The sequence below is a fragment of the Lonchura striata genome, chromosome 35 (genome assembly GCF_050655825.1).
Source record: "Lonchura striata isolate lonStrDom1 chromosome 35, ASM5065582v1, whole genome shotgun sequence".
In the NCBI taxonomy this organism is placed as follows: domain Eukaryota; kingdom Metazoa; phylum Chordata; class Aves; order Passeriformes; family Estrildidae; genus Lonchura; species Lonchura striata.
Window position 1 is genome coordinate 10701294 of NC_140737.1, and position 25976 is coordinate 10727269.

The window sequence follows — 25976 nt, forward strand, 5'->3', positions numbered from 1 at the left end:
CCTGGGGCCACCCCCAGCCCCCCAGAGTGGCCCAGGGTGGAAGGAATGCCTTGCCCCAGGTGTGTCAGACAGCCCAACAGGATCTTTAGGAAGGGCTCAGCCCATCAGCAAACGCTGCCCTGCTCCGCGGGCTCAGAGCAGCAGGAGCCCCCGCAGCTGCCGACGCAGCCGCAGCGGGAAGGGCACGGGGCCTCCACAGAAGCTGGCACGGCCTCCTCGGGACACGTCCCACATGGTGGCCATCCTGAGCACGGCCGTGGGACACAGACCGGGAACGTGTGGGCCAGGGCAGGAATGCTGCTCTGAGCCCTGGGGCCCAGGCAGCGCTGACAGCAGCAGGTGAGGCACAGTCCCCGCCCAAGCAGAGTTCCCCCGAGCCCCGGCAGCAGCGGTGCCCGTCTCCTGCCCAGAAACCTGTGCCCCAAAAGGGCTTCTCTGCCCGAGGGCAGCCAAAGCTGGTTTCTGTTGGAGCAGTGGTCCTGTAGAAAAGTTGTAGTCAGTCCAGTGGAAAACCCTAGCTGTGTCCTCTTGGAAACCTGTGGGAAGGCTGCCTCTCTGTCTAGAAATCCCAGGATATATCTAGGTGGGAATGTTTAGCTCTTCCCCCTGGATGGAGCATCTCACCATGGGCTGATTTCATTCTCAGTAACACAGTGGGTCCTTGATAAAAGCCAGGACGTCATAAAACCAGAAAGCTGGCCGGACAGAACGCACATCCAAACAATATTATTAATGCAATGTTCTCCACTTATTTGAGAGAAGATGGCAGTTTTTATACACTTCTACATAGTTTACAATTTACAAAGGCACTCTGATTGGCAAGCTAACATTGTTTATCTTTGTCTTAAAGTGGCCGAAACCTTACACTATAAATCTATACTTCTTCACACCCAGAGAGCCCAGTGCTCCCCATCATACCTTAATACAATTTCTAACTGCACCACAAACTCTTAATTTCTAACTGTTTCAGAGGCTGGAAGGCCTCACAGGGCCCAAATCTGAGGCCCAGACTGGAGTAGCTCAAATCTCATTCCAAACATAAATCATGACCTCAGAAATGCTCAGAAATGCTGCAACACTTGATCCCCTGTTAAACAGAAATGGCTCTGGAGGGAGTTATCTCTGAGCCATGTGGGGAGACATTGATGGGCCCATTCACAGGAGATAAGGAAAACAGTCCAGAGGCAACTGCTACACAGATGGCAATAGAAAACATCTGGCCTCTCAATCTCAGACAGCAAACAAACTGTATGTTTACTGATAAATGAAATTGGATATTGAAAGATGAAAGAAACGATGGGGAAAAAACATAGATTCCATGAAAATGAAAATCTAAAAGTGAGTGTCATAGATTAGAGGGGAATCTTTGGTATCAGGCATATCAGGAAGTCTGTACCACTTAAGTACCTTATCCAGTGTGGAAAGACAGAAGGGAAATTAGGATAAAAAGGAGGCTGTGTCCTCCAAAAATTGGAAAGACCTCAAGAGAATGCCCCATGGCCTCTCCCTTTATTTGAATAAAATAAAAGGACTCCTCTGTCCCTGTTTAGGACATAAACCTGTGGCAGGCAGCTCTCTGGCCACAGAGAGAAATAACTTTCCCAGGCATTGTCCTGGGGGCAGGCTGTGAGAAGATCAGAGAAAAGAATGAGAAACAATTCTTATCTTCACTTGCTGCACCTGCTGTTGTGAACATTTGGAATGTGTTATGGAGATTTGTTTACCAAAGGGTGATTTTTAATTAGCCAATGTTGGTGGTGTTTGGATTAGTGGACCAATTAGGTCCAGGTGTATTATAACTGTATAAAAGCAATGGGTTTCTTAATAATGATATATAATATAATGAAGAGGTTGATCAGCCTTCTGTGAATCATGGGGTCAATGCTAATTATTACCCAGCTGGGGGCATGTGACAATGACATAAACCTCTGGTGTTTGTGGATTAATTTTCCTGACAAGTTCTTCCCAAACTGGGAATCACTCTTCCACAGAGCGCAGTCCTTCAAGGACAGCCTGCTCCAGCTCAGGTCCCCCCAGGATCACACGTCCAACCAGGAAACCTCCTCTGGGGTGGGCTCCTCTCTCCACAGGTCTGCAGGTCCCTGCCAGCAATCTGTTCCAGCACAGGCCTCCCACGGGCTCACAGCCTCCTCTCAGGCATCCTCCTGCTGGGGCATGTGCTCCTGCAGGGCTGCAGGGCAATCTCAGCATCCCCGTGCCTGGAGCACCTCCTGCCCCTCCTGCAGGGACCTGGCTGTCTGCAGGGCTGCTCCTCTCACACATCCTCGCTCCTTTCTGGACACAATTCCTTTGCTGCAATTGCTTTTCCCTTCTTCAGTGAGTTTACATATTCACAGCAATAACAGAGGCATCAGCACATCCCTGACGTGCCCGGCCCAGGCCAGTGGGCCTCTCCTGGAGCCGGCTGGCATTTGCTCTGTGGGCATGGGGGAGCTTCCAACAGCTTCTTACAGAAACCATTACTTCACCTACCAAAACCTGCCCATGCAAACCCAACAGACTTTCTTATCTATTTCCCACCTCCTCACTACACTAAGAATTTAATTCTAGTGACGATAATCATCAAGTGGTGACCAAGAGAGAAATTTAATATGTAAGTCTGCAGGCACTGAAGTTCACACTACAGACTAAATGAAAAAAATGCCTCAAACCTACTAATCACAGAGATTAACTGCTGGCACATTTGTACATGTGCATTTATTCAATAAAACTCATAATTTTTTGCAATCATTAGGCTGGATACTAATTTCACACCAAGACCCTCCTGCTTTTGGAAATATCCCAATTGAAAAGTATTATAATAACCATTACATTTTTGGTAAAGACACATGCCTGATCCACAGCCCACTGGAGCCACAGGTGTCACTGAATTTTAATGTTAAGAAGGATTGGAACGGACTACATTCCTGATCATGATTTAAATTGACAGCTCACACTTACTGCTTATGTGACAGCCCTCAGGTATCCAGCTGACACTACAGACTGTCTTTCCCAGGTTCAACACCTACACAAACAGAGAGATGGCCTCCCATCACATCTGCATAGGTAAGATTGGCAAAACAAGAGAAAAATTTCTCTTTCTGATATGAAATAAGAGGAAAGCTGTCAGTCCTAACCCAGAGCTCTGCAGAAGGCTCTGTGGGGAGAGCACCTGACGTTATTGAAGCTGTGTGTTCAGCCCAGAGCCCTGGAAAGATGGGACTGGCCTGGCTGCCTCAGCCTGTTTGGCGCTGGCTCTTGCACCGTTCTGGCCCTGCTGGTACAGCACTCACTGCTTGCCCAGCTTCCCTGCGATGTGTTGTACATGTTCCTGACCCATAAATCCTGTGAGACTATTGCTGATGGAATAGGGAGGAGTCAAGCTTTGAAAGAACCCTCTCCAGTTCCCCTTTGTTTGAACAGATGTACAACCTCGGCCATGCCTGGGAAGTGTTTCCTCACAGCCCGCAGTGCACCCTCCAATCCCTGGAAGTCTGAAGGAAGCACTAGGAATTCCAGCATCCATTAATGCAGACAAGGATTGAAATCCTTTCTTACCTGAAGAGGGTAGGAAAATATATTGATGCTGTGAAGAAAGTAACATTCCTTCCCAAAATGCTATGGGTTTGAGAATTAATGTTCAGTTTAGGAAGGTTTTGTCCCCATCACTGAAGTCCAGACATCATCACTAAACATGCTGAGGCCCTTTTCTCAGCTTCTCTGCTCCACCCTTCTTGCCAGCACTGGATGGCAGTGTCAGACTTTACTTGACACAAACTCCTCTGTGTGCTCCCCTCCTGCTGAAGGAAAGCTCGTGCCAAACTGTTCCTTCCCTGCTTTCCAGCCACAATGTCCACAGCCTCCCTCTGAAACATCCTCCCCTAAATGTCTGTCCCTTCAGAGGAGCACACACCCCTGGCTGTGCTTTGCACACAGGGTCTCTGTTTCTGTGGTGTTTGCATTTCAGTCTGTAAGGGGAGCACAGGGTGCAAGGAGAATGCCAGAGGCAAAAGATAACAGGAAGTCATCTGGTTGCAAACAAACAACTCTGAAAAGTTTATTCCTTTGCTTAAATCTATCTTATTAATAGAAGCCTATTGTTTATAACAATGATTACAGAGAGTATTTCTAATACTCAATACAGAAACTATTTCTAACAATCAATACAGAGCATAACAATCAATACAGAGATGATAGCAATCAAAACAGAGTATTTTTAACAATCAGTACAGAGTATTTCTAACAATATAGGCTATCTCTAACAATCAATACAAAGAGTATCTCTTATAATCAATACAGAACCTATTTCTAACAACCAATATGGAGAATTTTTAACAGTCAATTCAAAGTATTTCTAACAATGTAGAGTATTTCTAACCATCAATAAAGACATTATAGCAATCAATACAGTATATTTAACAATCATTACACAGAAATAAGGACATTCTTAACCTAAGGAACTTAAAGAATTTCAAGCACCAAGTTTGTCTTACAGGAATGAAGCAATTGAAGAGGTAATTCAACAAGTCTATCCACAAATGCTGGAAGATATCCTCCAGTTCTGCCCTTGGAGATGCAAATGGCCCTGAGCAGCACAAAGGGCTTTGTCAGGAAGGCCAATCCTTTCCAGGCTTTCCCCAGGAGCCCCGGGTCAGTCTTTTCTTCTCTGTTCTCCCCTCTGGCTCCATTCCTATGCTGCCTCCAGAGTGGCAGGGACACCCAAGCAAACCACTGTGCATGTGTGCCATTGGATCTTTCCTCCAGTTCCCACAGAGGTCATGCCAGACACTCCTGTCTGGCTTCCAGGTCTGCAATTTCCTCCTCCAAGTGCAGCTGGTGTTGCCAAAGGATCACCTCCTGCTCCTTCATCCTCTGGACAATTCCTTTATCATCCTCAGGAGAAATCCCATTCTTTCCAGAGGGCTGGTTGATGCTGACAATGGCCATCAGCACCAGGTACCTATGGAAGATTCCTTCAGCCATGGCTGATCCTTCCCTGAAAGAGAAAGAAAGGAGGACAGAGCCAAGATCCAGACTATATTGCCTCGGGAAGAGACAGGAAAGAGGCTCGCCCCTGGCAGGAAGGCTCTGGCCAGCCCTGCAGAAAGGCTGGAGGCCAGAGGTGCTCCTCAGGGCTCGCCTGCTGCTGCCAGTTCCAGTCCAGCTGCCCAAAGAGGCTCCATGAGCACGTGGTGAGGAGGAAGAGGAGGAAGGTGTGAGACACAGGGACACAAACCTGAGCAGCTGGGTTTGAGGAGAGAGAAGCTCAGCATTGCAGATGGCAGAAGAAACCAAGCCCAGTCCCCCAAGCAGGAGGAGGAGAGGAAGGGCCCCCCAAGCTGGCTGCAGGCAGACAATGGAGACCTTGCCCAGATGTTCCCAAATGGGCTGGGGGGAGGGAATACATGGCCCTGCTTTTCAGCTCCTCCCACCACTTCTGACCCAGGCACTGTCATGAGACAAAGCCCAATGAAATCCTGCTCAGCATGGGCAACTGGGCCCTTGAAGTGCTTAGTGTCAGGTCAAGGCTTGCTTTCCCTCCCAAAGCCTTCCCTTGGCAGCCTTGGGCAGGGGATTCATCCTCCCTCCCTCCTCCTTCCCACAGACCTGCTCGAAACCACTCTGTGGGCACTTTCCATTCTCTGTGTCTGTCCTCAAGTGCAGTGCCAACCTGGGTCAGTCCTGGCCCTGTCCTGAGCTCCCAGGAACTCACAGGCTGAGATGGCAATGCTCAGCCAAACCAGGGCCCTGCCCCTGCCAGCAGCACCCCCACAAGGAGCAGCAGCAGCAGCAGCAGCAGCAGCAGCAGAGGCAGCAGCAGCAGCAGCTGCAGTCACCTCTCAGCTGTTGGTGCCCCTGCACTGCAGACCCTCCCGCTGGCACCAACGTTCCCTCGTGGCCTTGGAGACAGTCATGAATCCATCCATGGGGTCACAGAGCCATGGAATCTCAGAGTTCCAGGTTCCTGGAATCCTAGAGTCATTGAATCCTGAGAACAACACTCAGAGGAGGAGGAGGAGGCGGAGAAGGATGAAAAGGACGTGGAAGATGAGGAGGATGAATAGGAGGAGGAAGAGAGAGAACGAGGACAAGGAGGATGATGAGGAGGATGAGGAGGAGGAGGAGAACGAGGAGGAGAAGGAAAAGAAGGAGGAGGAGGAGGATGAGGAGGAGGACGAGGAGGATGAGGATGAGGAAAAGGATGAAGATGAGGAGGACAAGGAGGACAAGGAGGAGGAGGATGAGGAGGAGAAGGAAGATGAACAGGAGGAGGAGGAGGACAAGGAGGAGAATAAAAAAAAGTAGGAGGAGGACAAGGATGAGGAGGACCAGGAGGAGAAGGACGAGGAGGATGAGGACGAGCAGTATAGGGAGGACGAGGAGGAGGCGGAGGAGGAAGATGAGGAGGAGGAGAAGGAGGAGAATGAGGATGAGGAGGAGGAAGATGAGGAGTAAGAGGAGGATAAGGATGAGGAGGATAAGGAGGAGGAGGATGAGGAGGAGGACGAGGATGAGGAAAAGGACAAGGATGAGGAGGACGAGGAAGACAAGGAGGAGGAGGAATAGGAGGAGGAAGAAGATGAGAATGAGGATGTGGAGGAGGATGATGAGGAGGAAGAGGATAAGGATGAGCAGGACAAGAAGGAGGAGGAGGAGGGGGAGGACTAGGATGACAAGGAGGACAAGGAGGATGAGGATGAGGAGGAGGAGGATGAGGAGTATGAGGACAAGTAAATGGAGGAGAAGGACGAGGAGGAGGAACAGGACAAAGAGGACGAGCAAGATCAGCAGGAGGAGGAAGATGAGGAGGATGAGGAGGAGGAGGCAGAGAAGGGCTTGTTAAAAGACCACTTAAAGAATGAGGAGATGGGAACCTGTCCCCATGGGGAACCCATCTCCAGATGTGCTCCATGCCCTTAACAATGGCCCCTGGGGAAATGGAAACCCCCTGGCTGTGCACGGCTGCTCCCAATGTGCAAATACAGCCCTGGGCAGTGAGACTGGGACTGCCTGGGAAATTGTTCTGGGTGTGATGGCCCTGGCAGGGCCAGCCCAGAGGCTGCAGGGCTGGACCTTCATGCACTGGAATTAGTCAGGATAAATCAGAAGCAAAGGAGAGTTAAAAATACAGGATCAGGAATCCAGATTCCTCCAGGACACTTTGGTTTGGTAACTGCTCACTGGAGCTTGGCCTTGCAAAGTGCTCATGCCATGGGAGGAGGAACTGATGCAGATTATCAAGGAGAAAATGAAGTAATTTGGTTAAAGAATAGTGAACAAGATTGGATTATTCAACCCCATGACAGGGTAGCACAATTATTGATGTTGTCAGTGTTTAAAACAATTGGGAAAAAAGTAGATCCACCTCAAATCACTGCTGTTGGTGGAGATAAAGGGTTTGGATCCAGCAGTGCTAATAATGGAGCCAGAGTGTGGCTCCAGAGGCCAAAAGGCCTCCCGAAGAACAGCTCCTGGGAAGGACAGCAGTGTTTGAATCCTGAAACCTGGGCAGGAACGATGGGAATGTGTCCCTGCAGCCAAGTGCTCTCTGTGAGAACAGGTAGATATTACAGGAGATTGTTTTACACATCCTGCCAGACCGAATCCCCCTGTTTGTCCCAGTGAAAACTCGTGACCTGGGCTCCATCTAGGATGGAGCCAGGGCCAGGCTCTTGTACTGCCCAAGATGTATCCCTTGAAGGCCTTTTAATAAATCCTGCTTTATTCCTTTAACACTGCCTGGCTCTGTTCTAGGCAGCCTCTCAAGGCATCACCACCAAACCAAGGGAACACGGACCAGGTCTGGCTGGCTGGGCCTCCTGGGGACCACCTGACCACCTTGGCATGTCCAGGGCTGCTTCTCACCTGCCCTGAGGCACTGGGGCTCTGGGCTCTCCTTCCTATGGGAGAGAACTCTCCTTCTCCTCCATGGGCCATGGCCAAAACTGAGATTTCTCCTCCAAAACTCTGTACATCCAAGGATTGCTCCCAAGTGAAAACTGCCAGAACAGACAGGTCTGACTGCCCTTGGCCTCTTGGGAGCTGCTTGTCATCTGCTTTTGAAACACTGGGGCTTGGTGCTTTCCCTCCAGTGGAAATAACTGTCCTTCTTCTCAAGGTGACTGTTGTCAAAATTGAGATTCCTCCTCCCAAATTCTGTGTATGCAAGGATTCCTCCATGACAAAAGCTGCCATGAAGATCATGTCTGGCTGTCTCAGCCTCCCAGAAGCCACCTCTTTCTTCATCTGCCTTTGAAACACTTTGGCTCTGGGCTTTCCTTCCTACGGAAAAACCTGTACTTCTCCAGGTGTCCATATCTAAAACTGTGATCCCACCTCTAAAATTCCCTATATCCAAGGTTTGTTCCCAGACAAAATCTGCCAGTACTGTCAAGTCTGTCTGACCTTGGCCTCTGGTGGCTGCCCCTGCCACACTGGGGCTCGGTGCTTTCCTTCCCATGGAGATCACTGTGACACTGTGGGCACCTCATGGAACCAAGGGGATCATTGTGGCACCACTGGAGCCCATGGAACCAAGGGGCCATGGTGACACCACGGGGCTTCATGGACCCAAAGACCATTATGACTCTGTGGGGCCTGATGGAACCATGGAGACCATTGGGACCCTGCAGGGCCTGGTGTCACCAAGGGGGCATTGTGACACCTCAGGGCCTCCTGGAAGCCAGGGACCATTGGGACACTGTGGGGCCCCATGGAAGCAAGGGAACATGGACCAGGTCTGGCTGGCTTGGCCTCCCAGGGGCCACTTGACAGGTCTGGCTGATGTTGGGATGTCAAGGGCTGCTTCTCATCAGCTCCTGGAGAACTGCAGCTCCGTGCTCTCCTCTGTATGGAAAAGAACTGTCTGTCTTTTCAGATGCCCATTGCCAAAACTGATACTCTGCCTAAAAATTTTCCTATATTCAAGGGTATCTCTAAGAACAAAATCTGGCAGCTCTGGCTGGCCTTGTCCTTAGGTGGTCACTTCTCATTTGCCCCTAAAACAGTGGGACTCTGTTCCTTCATTCCTATGGAAAACAACTGGTCCTCATGTCCAGGAAGCATGGCCAAAATAAGAATTGGACATCAAGCCCAGCCGGAGTCAAATAGCCATCTGTAGACCCAGGGGGAGATATTGACTCTGCCAGTGCTGCCATCCTCCCTCCAGTGAGAGAAAAGGACACAGGGCAGGCACACAGAGGAGCAACATGAACACACTGAGGTCAGGGAAGAGGAAGTTGAGTCCCAGATGGGAGGGATGAGGAGATGCCTTGATCTTGGGGCTGAAATCCTCTGCTAAAGCTGTGGAGAAGGATGTCATTGATACATCAGACTCTCTTTTTCCCTATAAGGCATTGAAAAGTATGAGGAGATGACTTGTTTCAGCAAAGGCCTCCATGCTAAAGTACGGAAATGTTGAAGTAGCTGTGATCTCATGAGAAGTCTGAACATTGAAAGAGAGCAGAGTGATGAGACCCTGTGCCCTCAGGGAGAAAAGAAGGCGTCTGTTCCCAGAGATTAAGATGATTTCATAAATAGATGAAGAGATCCTTTGCTCTTAAACAGCTCATCTTGAAACTAATACCCCATAAGTTGGCATGGCCGCTAAACACAGCTGTGGGAAAAGCTGTGAAAACATGGGAGGGACTTCACAATTGAAGATTTTTCCAGGCAGTGGCTATTCATGGAAATGAAAAGCCATGAGATAAATGTTTTCTTGTGGAGAATTCTCCATAACATTAACAAGAGGTACTTCTCTCCTGATGTGAACTGAAGAAAGATTAGAATATTCTAGAGGTGGTAAACTGACTTGAAAATTTCAGGTTTTGTCTCTACATTGTCAGGTTGTATGGAGAGAGGATGTGATCTGAAAGTTTTCTTCATATTCTTATTCCTCTTTCATTTAGTTACTGTTAATAAACTTTTCTTTACACTCTTTTAAAGTTTTGAGCCCACTTTGCCTTTCTCCTAATCCTATCTCACAGCAGGAAATGAGTAAGTATATTCTAGTGAGTGCACTGGTAATTAGCCAGCACTGAACCCACCACACTAATTGATGCGTTGACCAAGAAATATCAAATAGGCAAACGGAAACCACCATAGAAATCTTCCTGATGAACTGCCCCAGACAAGAGGGAAATCGAGGCACAGCCATGGTTTGTCAGGACTTGCTTGATCCTAATGAATCCCGTGGTGCATTTGGAGCTGAGCCCTGGAACCTCAGGGCCTGAGAGGAGATTGCACAAACCTTTCCAGGAGGCAAAAGTCAGAAAAAACCCCCAAAGTTTCTCGAGGTATTAATGGGACCCACTGAGATCCATCCCCAACAACGGTTCCTGATGGACTCCTTGGAGGAGTGAACTGGAGGCCAGGATGGCACAAAAACCTCTCAGACACTCAAAATGGCACAAAAACCACTCATTTTTGGAAGAAGAATTCAAAGACCCTCACAAAAGTTGAGTATCTCAGAGTATTAATGAACCCCACTGAGTGTCAGTACAAAGCTCTCACAGGACTCATTAAAGCAGATAATTGGGGCCATGATTCCACAAACTTCTCACAAAGTCTGTAACAAAAGTCAAACACCAAGTACCTTAAAAGAACTGAGTACCTTGAAGCATTAATGAGCCCCACTGAGTGTTGTTACTGACAAAGCCTCTCCAGGGACTAATTACAGCAGATAATTGGAAGCCATGATTGCACAAAGCTCTCAGAGACTGTAAGGCAAAAGCAAAAGCCAAAGTCCTTTGAAAAACCTGCAGTCCCTGGAAGCATGAAGGAGCCCCCAGAGCCATTCCTGACCAAGGCTCCCCAGGGACTCCTTCCAGCAGATCCTTGAGGCCACTGGGATGTGGGCATGGGGGGGATGCTGAGGGCAGGAGCAGGGGCTGACAGTGCCCAGCCTGGCTGGGGCTGTGCCAGGAGGCCCCAGGGCCTCAGGACAAGGTGTCTCCTCGCAGCCCTTGGTGGCACAGACCCTGCTGTGCCCCAGGGCACCAAGCCTTGGCTTCTCTTTGTCCCCACCTGGCATCAGTGCCTCCAGTTCTCTGATCTGCCTAGGGCCTGGGGACACTTTCTCAGTCGTGTCCCTCAGTGGGACCCATTAAAAGTCCAAGAAACTTTGGAGTTGGATTCTGACATGGAGTTCTCCAGAGGTTTCTGCAGCTCCCTCTCAGGGCCTGATGTTCAGGGCTGAGCACAAAGCCCCAGAGGTTCATTAAAGTCCTTGTGCTGTGTCTGTGCTGCTGAGCTGGGCCGGGCTCCTGGCACAGAGGGTGATCCTGGTAATCAAGCAGAGCTTCAAAAGCACATTTCTCTTGCTGAGCAGCTCTTCTCCCAGCCCAGCAGGGCTGGGGCACTGCCTGCAGCCAGCCTGGGCACAGCACAGAGGCAGAGAGCTTCAATCAGTCAGGGCTGGGAAGGGGCTGAGAAGTGCCTGGGGCAGAATCACTGCCAGCCCTTGGCACAGGAACCTCTGGCAGCAGGACAATGCAGCTGCAGCTCCGGGAGAGATCTCCTAAAGCTGGAACATGCCAATGCCCACAGAGCCTGTGAGTGCATTCTCTGCTCATCTCCTGTGCAGAGCAGCCAGGGGTGCCCAGGGCTGTCCTGCAGAGCAGGGTCCTGCAGCCCAGGGCGCTGTGCTGGGCCAGGGACTCTGCTGCCTGCCAGGGACAGCTCTCAGCCGGCCCTGGAGCTGCTCCCAGCGCTGGCCAGGAGCTGTGGGGGGAAGGAGCCACCCTGAGCAGGGCAGGTGCTGCTGCTGAGAGGGGCTGGCTGGGGCAGGGCTGCTCCAGCTCCAGACCAGCTCCGGAGGATGCTTCCCAAAGAAGGTAAGCCTGGGATTGCTGTAAAGGTCAGGAGCTTTCCTGAGAGTGTTTTCAATTTTCTGCTTGGAGAAAAATGATGAAGTTGTGATGGTGATAAAAATATTTTTGCTTTTTATATATTTTTCATATATTCATAGTTCTGTAAATTACTGTTACGTAGTTTTAAAATTACAATCCTTAACTAACTCTATTAAACTCTTAAATAACTCTTTTTAACTACTATTATATATTTAATGTATTTATGATCCTTAATTAACTCAAGTATGTTTCCTTACCTTATCTTAGATTTTAGAACTATAACCTGTCTAAATACATTTTTAAAGTGCTATCTAATCTTTTTATCAGAGAAAGAATCCACAAGAAGTGTATTTTGGGATTTCAATGTGAGCAGTGATAAGAAAAACTGGGACAAAGAAGGCCCTGGACTTATTCCAGTGGGTTGAGCCAGGGGTGTGTAACTGGGTACTGAATCTCCCATAGGATGTTCCTGTTAAATATCCTAAATAATCAACATTAACAAATTGTTGAAATCAGGGGCTGGGTGTGCCTCATCCCCACTGGGACACCTGGAAGCTTCCAATAAAGGTCTGGTTTTTACTTTACTGTTCTCATACTGTTGGAAGGGCTTTTTTTCTCCTTCAATTATAGACAACAGGGGGTTGAGAGAAGCAGAACAGGAACTGAAATCCCAGAATGACAGAACATTCTGAGTTGAAAGGGATACACAGGATCATCAAAGGAATGTTCGAACATGTCCAGAGACTCCAGAACTGTGACTTTGGGTGGTCAGTGTCTCTGCTGGGAGCCTCCCAAAGGGCCTTCAGCCACTCCTCAGCCCTGGGCAGCAGCAGCATCACCTCTGCAGGGCCCAGCAGGGCTCTCCTGAGCTGCCCTTGCCCAGCTGCACACAGAGCCTGCCCCAGCCAGGGCCCTGCACACAGGCAGGTTTCTGTAGGGCCGGGCCGAGGGCACACAGGGTGGGATGGGCTCTGTGAGCGCTGGCAGGGACAAGGCACCTCTCAGGAGGGGATGTCCAGGCCCAGGGAGATGCTCAGGGAAGCAGAGGGGGCTGAACAGAGCAGTGCTGGGGGAACAAGCACATCCAGCCCCTCAGCTTCTCTCAGCCACAGGGAATCCTTTGCCTCTCACATCTCTCAGTGGCAAACTCTGAGTGCAGCAGGAATGCTGGGGATTTCTGACCTCAAAGAGACAGGAATCGTGTCTGGGTAGGAAATCAATTCCTAAATCCAACCCCTGCCATCAATTTCTCTTAGATATGTAAGTGCAGATGGTACCAACCCTTTCTGCAGTAGGAGTGATTCCCCTGACAGATCCTGAATATCCAGCCTTGTCTCTCTGCCACATGGCCACAAACCCAGGGCAGCAGGGCAGGGATGGCTCCTCGAGAGCCCCCACGCCCAGGCCTGTCTGCTTCTGGCACACTCAGCCAGCACAACTGGAGCTCAGGCAGGGACCTGGGTGAAGGATTTCCCAGAGCAGGAACAAGTGTGGGTGAGTCCCAGCAGGACAGGCTGCAGGGAATGGCCCAGGTTTGGCTCCAAGCAGCCTCTCCTGACTTGTCCCTGTCCTTTCTCCATGAACAGGTGCCCATGTGCAGCCACAGCAAATGTCCAACAGCAGCTCCATCAGCCACTTCCTCCTGCTGGCACTGGCAGACACGCGGCAGCTGCAGCTCCTGCACTTCTGCCTCTTCCTGGGCATCTCCCTGGCTGCCCTCCTGGGCAACGGCCTCATCATCAGCGCCGTAGCCTGCGGCCACCACCTGCACACGCCCATGTTCTTCTTCCTGCTCAACCTGGCCCTCAGTGACCTGGGCTCCATCTGCACCACTGTCCCCAAAGCCATGCACAATTCCCTCTGGGACACCAGCACCATCTCCTACACAGGATGTGCTGCACAATTTTTTTTTTCTTTTCTGTGCTGCAACAGAATATTTCCTGCTGACCATCATGTGCTATGACCGCTACGTATCCATCTGCAAACCCCTGCAATACGGGACCCTCCTGGGCAGCAGAGCTTGTGCCCACATGGCAGCAGCTGCCTGGGCCAGTGCCTTTCTCAATGCTCTGCGGCACACAGCCAATACATTTTCCATGACCCTGGGCCATGGCAATGCCCTGGGCCAGTTCTTCTGTGAAATCCCACAGATCCTCAAGCTCTCCTGCTCCAATTCCCACCTCAGGGAACTTGAGCTTCTTGTGGTTACTAGCAGTTTATCATTTTGTTGTTTTGTGTTCATTGTTTTCTCCTATGTACAGATCGTCAGGGCTGTGCTGAGGATCCCTTCTGAGCAGGGACGGCACAAAGCCTTTTCCACCTGCCTCCCTCACCTGGCTGTAGTCTCTCTCTTTGTCAGCACTGCAGAATTTGCTCAACTGAAGCCCGCATCGATGTCCTCCCCATCCCTGGATCTGGCCCTGTCAGTTCTGCGCGACGAAATCCTGCTTAGCATGGGCAACTGAGCCCTTGAAGGACTTAGTGTCAGGTCAAGGCTTGCTTTCCCTCCCAAAGCCTTCCCTTGGCAGCCTTGGGCAGGGGATTCATCCTCCCTCCCTCCTCCTTCCCACAGACCTGCTCGAAACCACTCCGTGGGCACTTTCCATTCTCTGTGTCTGTCCTCAAGTGCATCGCCAACCTGGGTCAGTCCTGGCTCTGTCCTGAGCTCCCAGGAGCTCGCAGGCGGAGATGGCAACGCTCAGCCACACCAGGGCCCTGCCCCTGCCAGCAGCAGCAGCAGCAGCAGCAGCAGCAGAGGCAGCAGCAGCTGCAGTCACCTCTCAGCTGTTGGTGCCCCTGCACTGCAGCCCCTCCTGCCGGCACCAATGTTCCCTCGTGGCCTTGGAGACAGTCCTGAATCCATCCATGGGGTCACAGAGCCATGGAATCGGAGAGTTCCAGGTTCCTGTAATCCTAGAGTCATTGAATCCTGAGAACCACACTCAGAGGACGAGGAGGAGGAGGAGGAGCAGCAGGAGGAGGAGGAGGACGAGGAGGAGGAGGAGGACGACGAGGACGAGGAGGACGAGGAGGAGGAGGAGGAAGAGGAGGAGGAGGAGGATGAGGAGGAGGAGGACGAGGAGGAGGATGAGGAGGACGAGCAGGACGAGGAGGAGGAGGAGGAGGACGAGGAGGAGGAGGACGAGGACGAGGAGGACGAGGACGAGGACGAGGACGAGGAGCACAAAGAGGAGGAGGAGGACTGGGAGGAGGATGAGGAAGAGGAGGAGGACGAGGACGAGGACGAGGAGGACGAGGAGGAGGAGGAGGAGGAGGAGGAGGAGGACGAGGAGGAGGAGGACGAGGAGGAGGATGAGGAGGACGAGGAGGAGCAGGACGAGGACGAGGACGAGGACGAGGACGAGGACGAGGACGAGGAGCAGGAGGACGAGGAGGAGGAGGAGGCTGAAGAGGAGGAGGAGGAGGACAGGGAGGATGAGGAGGAGGAGGAGGAGGACGAGGAGGAGGAAAAAGAGGACGAGGACGAGGAGGAGGACGAGGAGGAGGAGGACGAGGAAGAGGAGGATGAGGAGGAGGAGGACGAGGAGGAGGAGGAGGACGAGGAGGACGAGGAGGAGGAGGAGGAGGACGAAGATGAGGAGGAGGAGGTCGAGGAGGAGGAGGACGAGGAGGAGGAGGACGAGGAGGAGGAGGAGGAGGACAAAGAGGAGGAGGAGAACGAGGAGGAGGAGGAGGAGGAGGAGGAGGAGGAGGAGGAGGAGGAGGAGGAGGACAAAGAAGAGGAGGAGAACGAGGAGGAGGAGGACGAGGAGGAGGACCAGGAGGAGGAGGAAGAGGAGGAGTAGGAAGTAGAAAAGGAGGAGGAGGACGAAGACGAGGAGGAGGAGGACGAGGAGGAGGAGGACGAGGAGGAGGAGGACGAGGAGGAGGAAAAGGAGGACGAGGACGAGGAGGAGGATAAGGAGGAGGAGGACGAGGAGGAGGAGAATGAGGAGAACAAGGAGGACGAAGACGAGGAGGAGGAGGACGAGGAGGAGGAGGACGAGGAAGAGGATGAGGAGGACGAGGAGGATGAGGAGGAGGAGGAGGAGGACGAGGACGAGGAAGAGGATGAGGAGCAGGAGGAGGAGGAGGATGAGGAGGAGGAGGACAAAGAGGAGGAGGAGGACGAGGAGGAGGAGGATGAGGAGGAGGACGAGGAGGAGGAAGATGAGGAGGAGGACGACGAGGAGGAGGAAGTGGAGGAGGAGGAGGAGGACGAAGACGAAGAGGAGGAGGACGAGGAGGTGGAGGACGAGGACGAAGAGGAGGAGGACGAGGAGGAGGAGGACGAGGAGGAGGAGGAGGAGGAGGAGGAGGACAAAGAGGAGGAGGAGGACGAGGATGAGGAGGAGGAGGACGAGGAGGAGGAAAATGAGGACGAGGACGAGGAGGATGAGGACGAGGAGGACGAGGAGGAGGAGGACGAGGACGAGGAGGAGGAGGAGGAGGAGGAGGAGGACGAATACGAGGAGGAGGAGGACGAGGAGGAGGAGGAGGAGGACGAGGAGGAGGAGGACGAGGAGGAGGAGGAGGAGGAGAAAGAGGAGGAGGAGGACGAGGAGGACAAGGAGGAGGACGAGGAGGAGGAGGACGAGGATGAGGACGAGGACGAGGATGAGGAGGAGGATGAGAAGGAGGAGGACGAGGAGAAGGATGAGGAGGACGAGGAGGAGGACGAAGACGAGGAGGAGGAGAACGAGGAGGAAGAGGACGAGGAGGAGGATGAAGAGGATGAGGAGGACGAGGAGGACGAGGAGCACGAGGAGGACGAGGGGGAGGAGGATGAGGAGGAGGAGGACGAGTATGAGGAGGAGGAGGACGAGGAGGAGGAGGACGAGGAGGATGAAGAGGAGGAGGAGGAGGAGGAGAAGGAGGAGGAGGAGGAGGAGGAGGAGGAGGAGGAGGAGGACAAAGAAGAGGAGGAGGACGAGGAGGAGGAGGACGAGGAGGAGGAGGAGGAGGACGAGGAGGAGGAGGACGAGGAGGAGGAGGAAGTAGAGGAGGAGGAGGAGGATGAAGACGAGGAGGAGGAGGCTATAGAGGAGGAGGAGAAGGACGAGGAGGACGAGGAGGAGGAGGAGGACGAGGAAGACGAGGAGGAGGAGGACGAGGAGGAGGACGACGAGGAGGAGGAGGAGGAGGAGGACGAGGACGAGGAGGAGGAGGACGAGGAGGAGGAGGACAAGGATGAGGATGAGGAGCAGGAGGAGGAAGACAAAGAGGAGGAGGAGGACGAGGAGGAGGAGGATGAGGAGGAGGAGGTGGAGGACGAGGAGGATGAGGAGGAGGACGAGGACGAGGACGAGGACTAGGATGAGGATGAAAGCAGGAGGAGGAGGACGAGTAGAAGGAGGATGAGGAGGAGGAGGACGAGGAGGAGGAGGACGAGGATGAGGAGGAGGAGGACGCGGAGGAGGAGGACGAGGATGAGGAGGAGGAGGACGCGGAGGAGGAGGAGGAGGAGGAGGAGGACAAAGAGGAGGAGGAGGACGAGGAGGAGGAGGATGAGGAGGGGGACGACGAGGAGGAGGAAGTGGAGGAGGAGGAGGAGGACGAAGACGAGGAGGAGGAGGACGAGGAGGTGGAGAACGAGGACGAGGAGGAGGAGGACGAGGAGGAGGAGGACGAGGAGGAGGACAAAGAGGAAGAGGAGGACGAGGAGGAGGAGGACGAGGAGAGGAAGGAGGACGAAGACGAGGAGGAGGAGGTCGAGGAGGAGGAGGACGAGGACGAGGATGAGGAGGACGAGGAGGATGAGGAGGAGGAGGAGGAGGAGGAGGACGAGGACGAGGATGAGGATGAGGAGCAGGAGGCGGAGGAGGATGAGGAGGAGGAGGACAAAGAGGAGGAGGAGGACGACGAGGAGGAGGAAGAGGAGGAGGAGGACGAGGAGGTGGAGGAGGACAAGGAGGAGGAGGAGGAGGAGGAGGAGGAGGAGGACAAAGAGGAGGAGGAGGACGAGGAGGAGGAGGATGAGGAGGGGGACGACGAGGAGGAGGAAGTGGAGGAGGAGGAGGACGAAGACGAGGAGGAGGAGGACGAGGAGGTGGAGGACGAGGACGAGGAGGAGGAGGACGAGGAGGAGGAGGAGGAGGAGGAGGAGGACGAGGAGGAGGACAAAGAGGAGGAGGAGGACGAGGAGGAGGAGGACGAGGAGAAGAATGAGGACGAAGATGAGGAGGAGGAGGACGAGGAGGAGGAGGACGAGGACGAGGAGGAGGATAAGGAGGAGGAGGACGAGGAGGAGGAGAATGAGGAGAAGAAGGAGGACGAAGACGAGGAGGAGGAGGACTAGGAGGAGGAGGACGAGGAGGAGGATGAGGAGGACGAGGAGGATGAGGAGGAGGAGGAGGAGGACGAGGACGAGGATGAGGATGAGCAGCAGGAGGAGGAGGTGATGAGGAGGAGGAAGAGGAGGAGGAGGACGAGGAGGAGGAGGAGGACAAGCAGGAGGAGGACGAGGAGGAGGAGGATGAGGAGGAGGAGGTGGAGGACAAGGAGGATGAGGAGGAGGACGAGGACGAGGACGAGGACGAGGATGAGGATGAGGAGCAGGAGGAGGAGGACGAGTAGAAGGAGGATGAGGAGGAGGAGGACGAGGAGGGGGACGACGAGGAGGAGGAAGTGGAGGAGGAGGAGGAGGACGAAGACGAGGAGGAGGAGGACGAGGAGGAAGAGGACGAGGAGCAGGAGGACGAGGAGGAGGAGGAGGATGAAGAGGAGGAGGAGGAGGACGATGAGGACGAGGAGGAGGACGAGGAGGAGGAGGAGGACGAGGACGAGGACGAGGATGAGGAGGAGGAGGAGGGGGATGAGGAAGAGGGGGAGGCGGACGAGTAAGAGGAGGAGGAGGAGAAAGGAGATGAACAGGAAGAGGTGGAGGACAAGGAGGAGAATAAAGAGGAGGAGGACAAGGATGAGGAGGACCAGGAGGAGAAGGACGAGGAGGATGAGGATGAGCAGGATGCGGAGGACGAGGAGGAGGAATAGGAGGAAGATGAGGATGAGGAGAAGGAGGAGAATGAGGATGAGGACGACAATGAGGAGGATGAGGAGGATAAGGATGCGGAGGATAAGGAGGAGGAGGATGAGGAGGAGGACAAGGATGAGGAAAAGGACGAGGATGAGGAGGAGAAGGAGGACGAGGAGGACAAGGAGGACAAGGAGGACAAGGAGGAGGAGGACGAGGAAGACGAGGAGGAGGAGGAGGAATAGGAGGATAAAGAGGATGAGAATGAGGATGTGTAGGGGGAAATTGAGGAGGAGGAGGATAAGGATGAGCAGGACAAGGAGGTGGAGGAGGAGGGCGAGGACTAGGATGACAAGGAGGACAAGGAGGACGAGGATGAGGAGGAGGAGGAGGAGGAGGACGACGAGTAAATGGAGGATGAGGACGAGGAGGAGTTTGGGAGTTTGTAATTTTCCCTTCTTCCCCCCATTCACCCTGCCCCTTTCTTATGCGTTCCCTGTGTAAATAATGACGTGAGACAAGTCCATTCTATAATGTCAACAAGTCTCAGTTTATTCCAAGCACACATGTATAGTTATACCCGTTATAATGAAGCTCATGGATATTGCAAAACTTAGGCTCATCATTGGTGTATTAAAAACAGGTCAACCCCGCCTTTGGAGCTTTCTGAGCTTGCTTTGTTTTCCCTTACATTTATCTTTTTGCTGACTATTCTACTGTTGGGAACCAGCTTACCCAAGGACATAAGATATTATTGCTACATCTGCTATTGCTGCACTATGCAATTTTCAGCTACTGCTTCACTAACTGCACGTAGTCATGTCCTTTCTCACGAAGCCATTCATCCACAAAACTCTCCACATTTCTTATCATTCATGCTGTGACATTCAATAGCCCATTATCAGCAAATGTCTGTCCTGAGGGAGGATTGATTGTAGAAGAGATAAGGAAAAACTGCCCACTTAACACAGGACAACTGCCATACAGATGGCAAAAAGAACACATCTTGCTTTTCAGTCTGGGACAGGAGGTCACAAACAAAATCAGCTGAGAAGGCGGCACTCTGAAAATCAAATCAGAACTGACAGAAAATGAATGGGACAGAAATCAATAATTCTGATAGTTTTACTTATTATCAAAATAAATCACACCCACCCAGCCCCACACAATCCTGACCCCACACACTCAAATTTGGATCTCACTTCTCCCGATCACCTTCCAACCCCATCTCATCCTGGAGGCTGAAGAATTGAGCAATTTTGGCATGGGACTGAGGTGGGAACCAGCCATTTTGAGGTGTGATTGAGTCACTTTGAGGTGACAGACAAATCCACATTGGGTTTTGGAGTGCAAAGATATGGAGAATACTACCAGATATCCCCCAAGAACCCACAAATCCTCCAGAATATGTTCCCAAACAGTAAAGTCCACCTCAAATACCTCTTAAATGGTGGGACTTCTGACATCTCCGGTCAATACTCTTTTTAGTCATTTTTCAGGTGTTTTTAAGTGATAAAGACAAATCAGAAGTAAATTAGGGCCAAACCAAAACCAGAGACCCCTTGAGCATCTCCTGGACACTGGACAAAACAAACTCAGCAGAAATCAAAGTTAACCCTACATAAAATGCCTTGAGGAAGATTTGCTCTTCCCACAAGTCATTTCTGATGGAAACACAAATAAATCCCAAACATGAATAGACAAACAACAGAAGCAATTCTCCGGCAATTCCAAATTTCATCAGTTCCAGTACAGCTCCAGCTCAGATGCTGGCAGGTTCCAAAAAAAAATAAAAAACAAACAAACAAAAAAAAAACCATGGAAATTTGGCCCAATACAGATTATTAAAAGGAAGGGAAAGGTCTGTGTAGCTATCACAAAGGTGACAGGGACCAAGAAAATAATGCTTCTCCCCCCAAAGCCCGTGAATTCAGGAGTTATTTGGGAATTTACCTACTTGAGCTGGGCTTCTTGTAGGATTTAAGTAGCCTTGTGTTCCTCACTTTGAGGTGAATGATCCTTGTCAGTCTTGCTGGTATCATTTGGTCCCTTTCCTCCAGTGATTTTAACAGAATTTTCAAAGAAGGAAAACAAAATATTTTCTTTACACTGGCCACCCACAAGAGCCATTTTCCTCGTAAGTTCTCCCAAAAGTCACTCAGAGGAAGCTGCATCCAAGCTTCCAAGAGTTCCTCCAGAAAGAGCCACAAACTCCTCAGAGGAGAGAAACATGCTGTTGTCAAAGGCACTTGGGGTCAGACAACAGAGCCCTGAACTCACTGTGTAAAATAATGTTGCAATCTGGATAATAAAATTGTTAGAGAGATGCCTCTGCCCCAATTAAGGTGCTAACAAGACCAAATCCAAAGTGGATTTTATTGAACAGTAAATGTGAGGTAGAGAGAGATGCAAAGAAAGAGAAAAGGGGAGAGAGCAAGGGAGTGACAGGGACAGAGATCTCCCCTGGGGCGGGGCAAGTGTGACATTGTCCACTGTGTGCGTGGCCTTCCCAGGGTGGGGGTTTTACACCTGAGCCAGTTTGGGTAAGGGGGGTGGTGTTCAACCCCCACCCCGAGCAGGGATTGACTCACTGTTTCAGGTTATAGTGTCAGATGTAACCAAAAGTGTTTTCAGTCCCCATCTCCAAAAACTGTTATCAACAGATGGGGAAGTGCTCTTTATCTCTTCCATGGCTCAGCCCTGATAACGCCCTCCAGGGCCATCTTCTGTTAATGGGCCATTGAGTGTCACTGCAGGACTGATAAAATTACATCATCCCATTGTGGGATGCTCTGCCCAGGGGGAGGAACCAAGCATTCCTGCCTGGATATAATCTCACCATTTGCAACACCACAACCACCTTGCCTACTGCATTCCCAGAGGAGAAGAGCTCCATAAGCACCACTGGACCTTCAGAGGAAGACCAGACCCTTCTAGAGGATCACTGCTTTGACAGAATCACATTCATCACTCCAGCTGGACTGCAGCCACCATTTCATCAGCCTGCTACCACCACCCTGAGCAACGGGGTGTCAGGTTATATCCTGACTCTCTCAGATTAAGACAGTGTTCCTGCATCATTGCCTTGATCTTAATTTTCTTATTCAATTGTCATTCTGGCTTAGACTCTCCCCCTGGTTTGCCTTCCAACCAGTAACAAACTCACTGTGCTCATAACTTTTTTCCTCCCAAAACAGGATTTCCCATCCCCAAAAATTCGCCAGATGGAGGAGGAGGCTGCAAGGAAGAGGAAGATGGCCTGGGACACTGAGGCAGGTGAGAAGGAAGTCAGTGCCCCTTTCCCCCTCTCTCCTGCTCCATCTCCCAGCCCAGCACAGCCCCCGCCTGCAGGACAGCCCCGCTGCCAGTGCCCTCCTGCCGGGGATGCACTGGGGGGATCTCCTTGCCCTTCCCTGCGGCACGGAGGCAAATCCCATCCTCTCCCTGTTCTTCCTCCCCCAGACAAGGAGAAGAAGATAAAGACCAGGGAGGATAAATCCCCGCAGCAGAACCTCATGGAAGAGGCCATTTTGAGCAGCTCCATGGTGCAGGAATACAACAGTGAGGAAAAGCCCCAGAGATCCCACAGGAGGAGGGGCTGCAAACCCAGCCCAGGATGCTCTGAGGAGGAAAGACCCACTCTGGGCCAGGAAGGTGGGCAGAGCTTCAGCCAGAGCTCGGAGCTGGTGGTGCCTGAGAAGCTTCCTGATGGGGAGAAGCCCTACAGGTGCTTGGAGTGTGGGAAGAGCTTCAGGAAGAGCAACAGCCTGATCTGCCACCAGATGATCCACACTGGGGAATGGGCCTACGAGTGTGGGGAGTGTGGGAAGGGCTTCAGCTGCAGCTCTGCCCTTGTCACCCACCAGAGCATCCACACTGGGGAGAGGCCCTATGAGTGTCCTGAGTGTCAGAAGAGGTTTCACACCAGCTCCACTCTCCTCCTGCACCAGCGGATTCACACGGATGAGAGGCCCTTCCACTGCCCGGACTGTGGGAAGGGATTCAAGCGCAACTCCACCCTCGTCACCCACTGGCACATCCACACCAGGGAGAAGCCCTATGAGTGTAAGGAATGTGGGATGAGCTACAGCACAAGATCCAACTTGATCCGCCACCAGAGGATCCACACTGGGGAAAGACCATACAAGTGTGAGCAATGTGAGAAGGGCTTCAGCCAGAGGTCCAACCTGATCATCCACCAAATGATCCACACTGACAAGAGGCCCTATGAGTGTCCTGAGTGTCAGAAGAAGTTTAAGACCAGCTCTAATCTCCTCTGCCATCAGCGGATTCACATGGATGAGAGGCCCTTCCGCTGCCCCGACTGTGGGAAGGGCTTCAAGTACAACTCTTCCCTTGTCAAGCACCGGCGCATCCACACTGGGGAGAGGCCCTGCCAGTGTCCCCAGTGTGGGAAGAGCTTCACCCAGAGCTCTCACTTGACCAAACACCAATGGAGACACTAGTAAAGGAAGCCCTGAGAGTCCCCAAACTGCATGAAGATCTTTGTGCCCTGCTCCAGCCTTATCCCCCATGGGAAGACCCATGCTGTGCAAAGGCCTGGTGACCCACATTCCCTGTGATCCATGTTGGGAAGACACCTGACTGGTCATCTTTTTGGTTTGGCCTTAACATTCTTCAGATATATCTTTATCAATTAAAACACCTGAAATAGGACTGAAAAGAAAGTAATTATTCAGAGATTCAAAGTCCAACCCTTTAACAGGTATTTGAGATGAAATTTATAGTCTGGGGACATATTCTGAAGGATTTGTGGGTTCTTGGGGGATTTCAGGCTGTGTTCTCCACATCTTTGCCCTCCCAAAGTCAAGATGGATTGATCTGTCACCTCAAAATGACTCAGTTTCACTGAAAACACCCAAATCTTACCCCACCTCAAAATGGCTTATTTCCACCTCAAAAAACTCTAACCCATGACAAAAGAACCAATTCCACAGCCTCCAGTGTGAGATGGGGTAGGAGGGAAATTGGGAGAAGAGGGATCCAAATTTAAAGGGTGTGGGATCACGATTGTGTGCAGCTGGGTGTATGGGATATATTTTGAAAGTAAATAAAACATTCAGAATTATTGCTTCCTGTCCCATTAATTTTCAGTCAGTTCTGTTTTGCTTTTCAGAGTGCCACCTTCTCAGTTGATTGTGTTTGTGTCCTCCTTTCTCTCCTGCCTTCCTTTGCCTGCTCTGTTTATCTCTCAGTGTCTCCCTTGACCCAGGGAAGCTCCCACCAAAGGCCCTGCCCTGATTTCATTCCCAATCCATGAACTACAACCACCATGGGTGAAGTTATGAAGGCTGGCAGTGAAATGTCACTCTAAGATCTTGCTCCACTTGGCTTTTGACTCTTCCACAAGAGCTTTGCCTTCAAGGGCAGGATTATCTTTTCCTGGCTGGGAAATGGAATTCCATCCCCAAGGAGTGTGTGCCATGGATCCCAGAGGGGCATTCCCGAGGCTCCCAGGGTGCTGCTCCTGCCGTGCCTCCCAAGGAGCTGTGCAGGGCAGGGGACAAGGTGCAGCAGCTGTGTTGGTGCTGCAGTGCCACCACGGCCCCTGGTTCCAGGAGTTTCTGCACTGCCAACAACGGTTCCTGGGTTCCATGATGCCCTGCTGTGTCCCATGGATATTTGGTGTCATGAAGTTCTTCAGTGTCACAATGGCCACCTCACTCCATGAGCTTCTGCAGTGTCCAAATGGCCTCCTTGGATGGGCAGTGTCACCATGGACCATTGGCTCCATGCAGCCCTGCTGGGTCACCATGGACTCCTTGGTTCCATGAGGTTCTGGGGGTGTCTCCATGGTTTCCTTGGATCCACAGTGTCACAATGGACCACTGGATCCACGTGGCCCTGCTGTGTCACTGTGGCCCCTTGGTTCCATGGGACCCCAGGGTCACAATTGACTCCTTGCTTCCACGTCACCCCCTCAGTGCCAAAATGGCCCCTTCATTCCATGAGTGGCACAAAAGATTTATAGAAACATTGAGCAAATCCTGTTTAACGCACCTGGGAACATCTGTTTGCATTCCAAAGAGAGGTAAAAGGTGAGGATGGCACCAGCAGCTTCCATCTGCAACATGGATCTAGGGAAAGGACAGGGACAGAGAATTCAGCTGGGAGACTCAGAGAATTCTGCTTCCAGAGATCATTTCTGGTCACACTGTCCCTTGTAGAAAGGTGAAACCATTCCATGCAGCCTGTACTGAGCAGGTGGTTCCTGAGTGGGGTTTGTTGTTCAGGAAACCTGCTCAGGCTTTTCCATTCTTTCTTTCCCAAGAGGAAAACTTCTCCTGGGCCTGTGTGCAGGCAGAGCCCTGAGGAGAGCAGGTGGGACACGGTGCAATGGGCTGGGACATGGAGCTGCAGAGCCCAGGGACAAGGTTCTGCTGCAGGGCACAGGGATGTCAGTGCCAGGTGGGCGATGTCAGACATGGTGAGGCTGGGGGTGAGGAGCAGCTTGTCCAAACAGGGTCAGTCCTCAGGGGGCTCATTCTGGTACATGCCCAGACCTCCTATAGAGAAATTCAGTGTCAGGATCACCTGGGGAATGCTTCTATCTGCTCTTCTCCAAACTGGGAAATAAAAAACCCCACTCATTTGATTGAAGAATAAAAGGTCATGAGGTGCATGTGGAAATCTTCCTCCTTAACAGAACTCCAGACTGACTCCAGTCAGCTGCACAAGCCCTGGAGGCTTGCAGACAATTGAATAAAGACAAAGCACCCGTGAGGGCTTTCTGTATTTTGACGATCCCCACCGTGGTTTTGGGACAGAGTCCAGGACCCTCAGGTACTGAGAGAAGGCTGAAGAAGCTGCTCAAGGAGTCAGGAGCAAAACTCAAAGTGCCTTGGAGCATCACTGGGCCCCACTGAGGGCAGGGACTGCCGAAGGCTCCCAGGTTGTGGGAACTCAAAATGTCCCTCAGATATTTTTAGAGGTTCCAGGCCTTGGTCAGAAGCATTTTTGACCCTGGCAGACAGCTGGAAACAGCTGTGATTTTGTGTTTGAACCATGGAATGAATTACCAAATTTGAAGGTGGAACAAGCAGTCACAAAGGGTTAGATAGAATAGTAAAAGTAGTTACAAAGTAGAGGGGAATTTTTTTTAGTATTGTACAGGGGGGTTTTAGCACATGTAC

The 25976-nt window shown here is 51.8% G+C and overlaps 1 protein-coding gene across 1 annotated transcript; it reads left to right on the forward strand.

Annotated features, from left to right (window-relative positions):
- The first annotated feature begins 19329 nt into the window (after positions 1–19329).
- LOC144246967 (uncharacterized) lies at positions 19330–24276 on the forward strand. Its single transcript, XM_085565024.1, has 2 exons — positions 19330–19334; positions 22151–24276. Exons 1-2 carry the CDS (start codon positions 19330–19332, stop codon positions 23286–23288), a joined length of 1143 nt encoding a protein of 380 aa, XP_085421150.1. The 3' UTR covers positions 23289–24276.
- The last annotated feature ends 1700 nt before the right edge of the window (positions 24277–25976 follow it).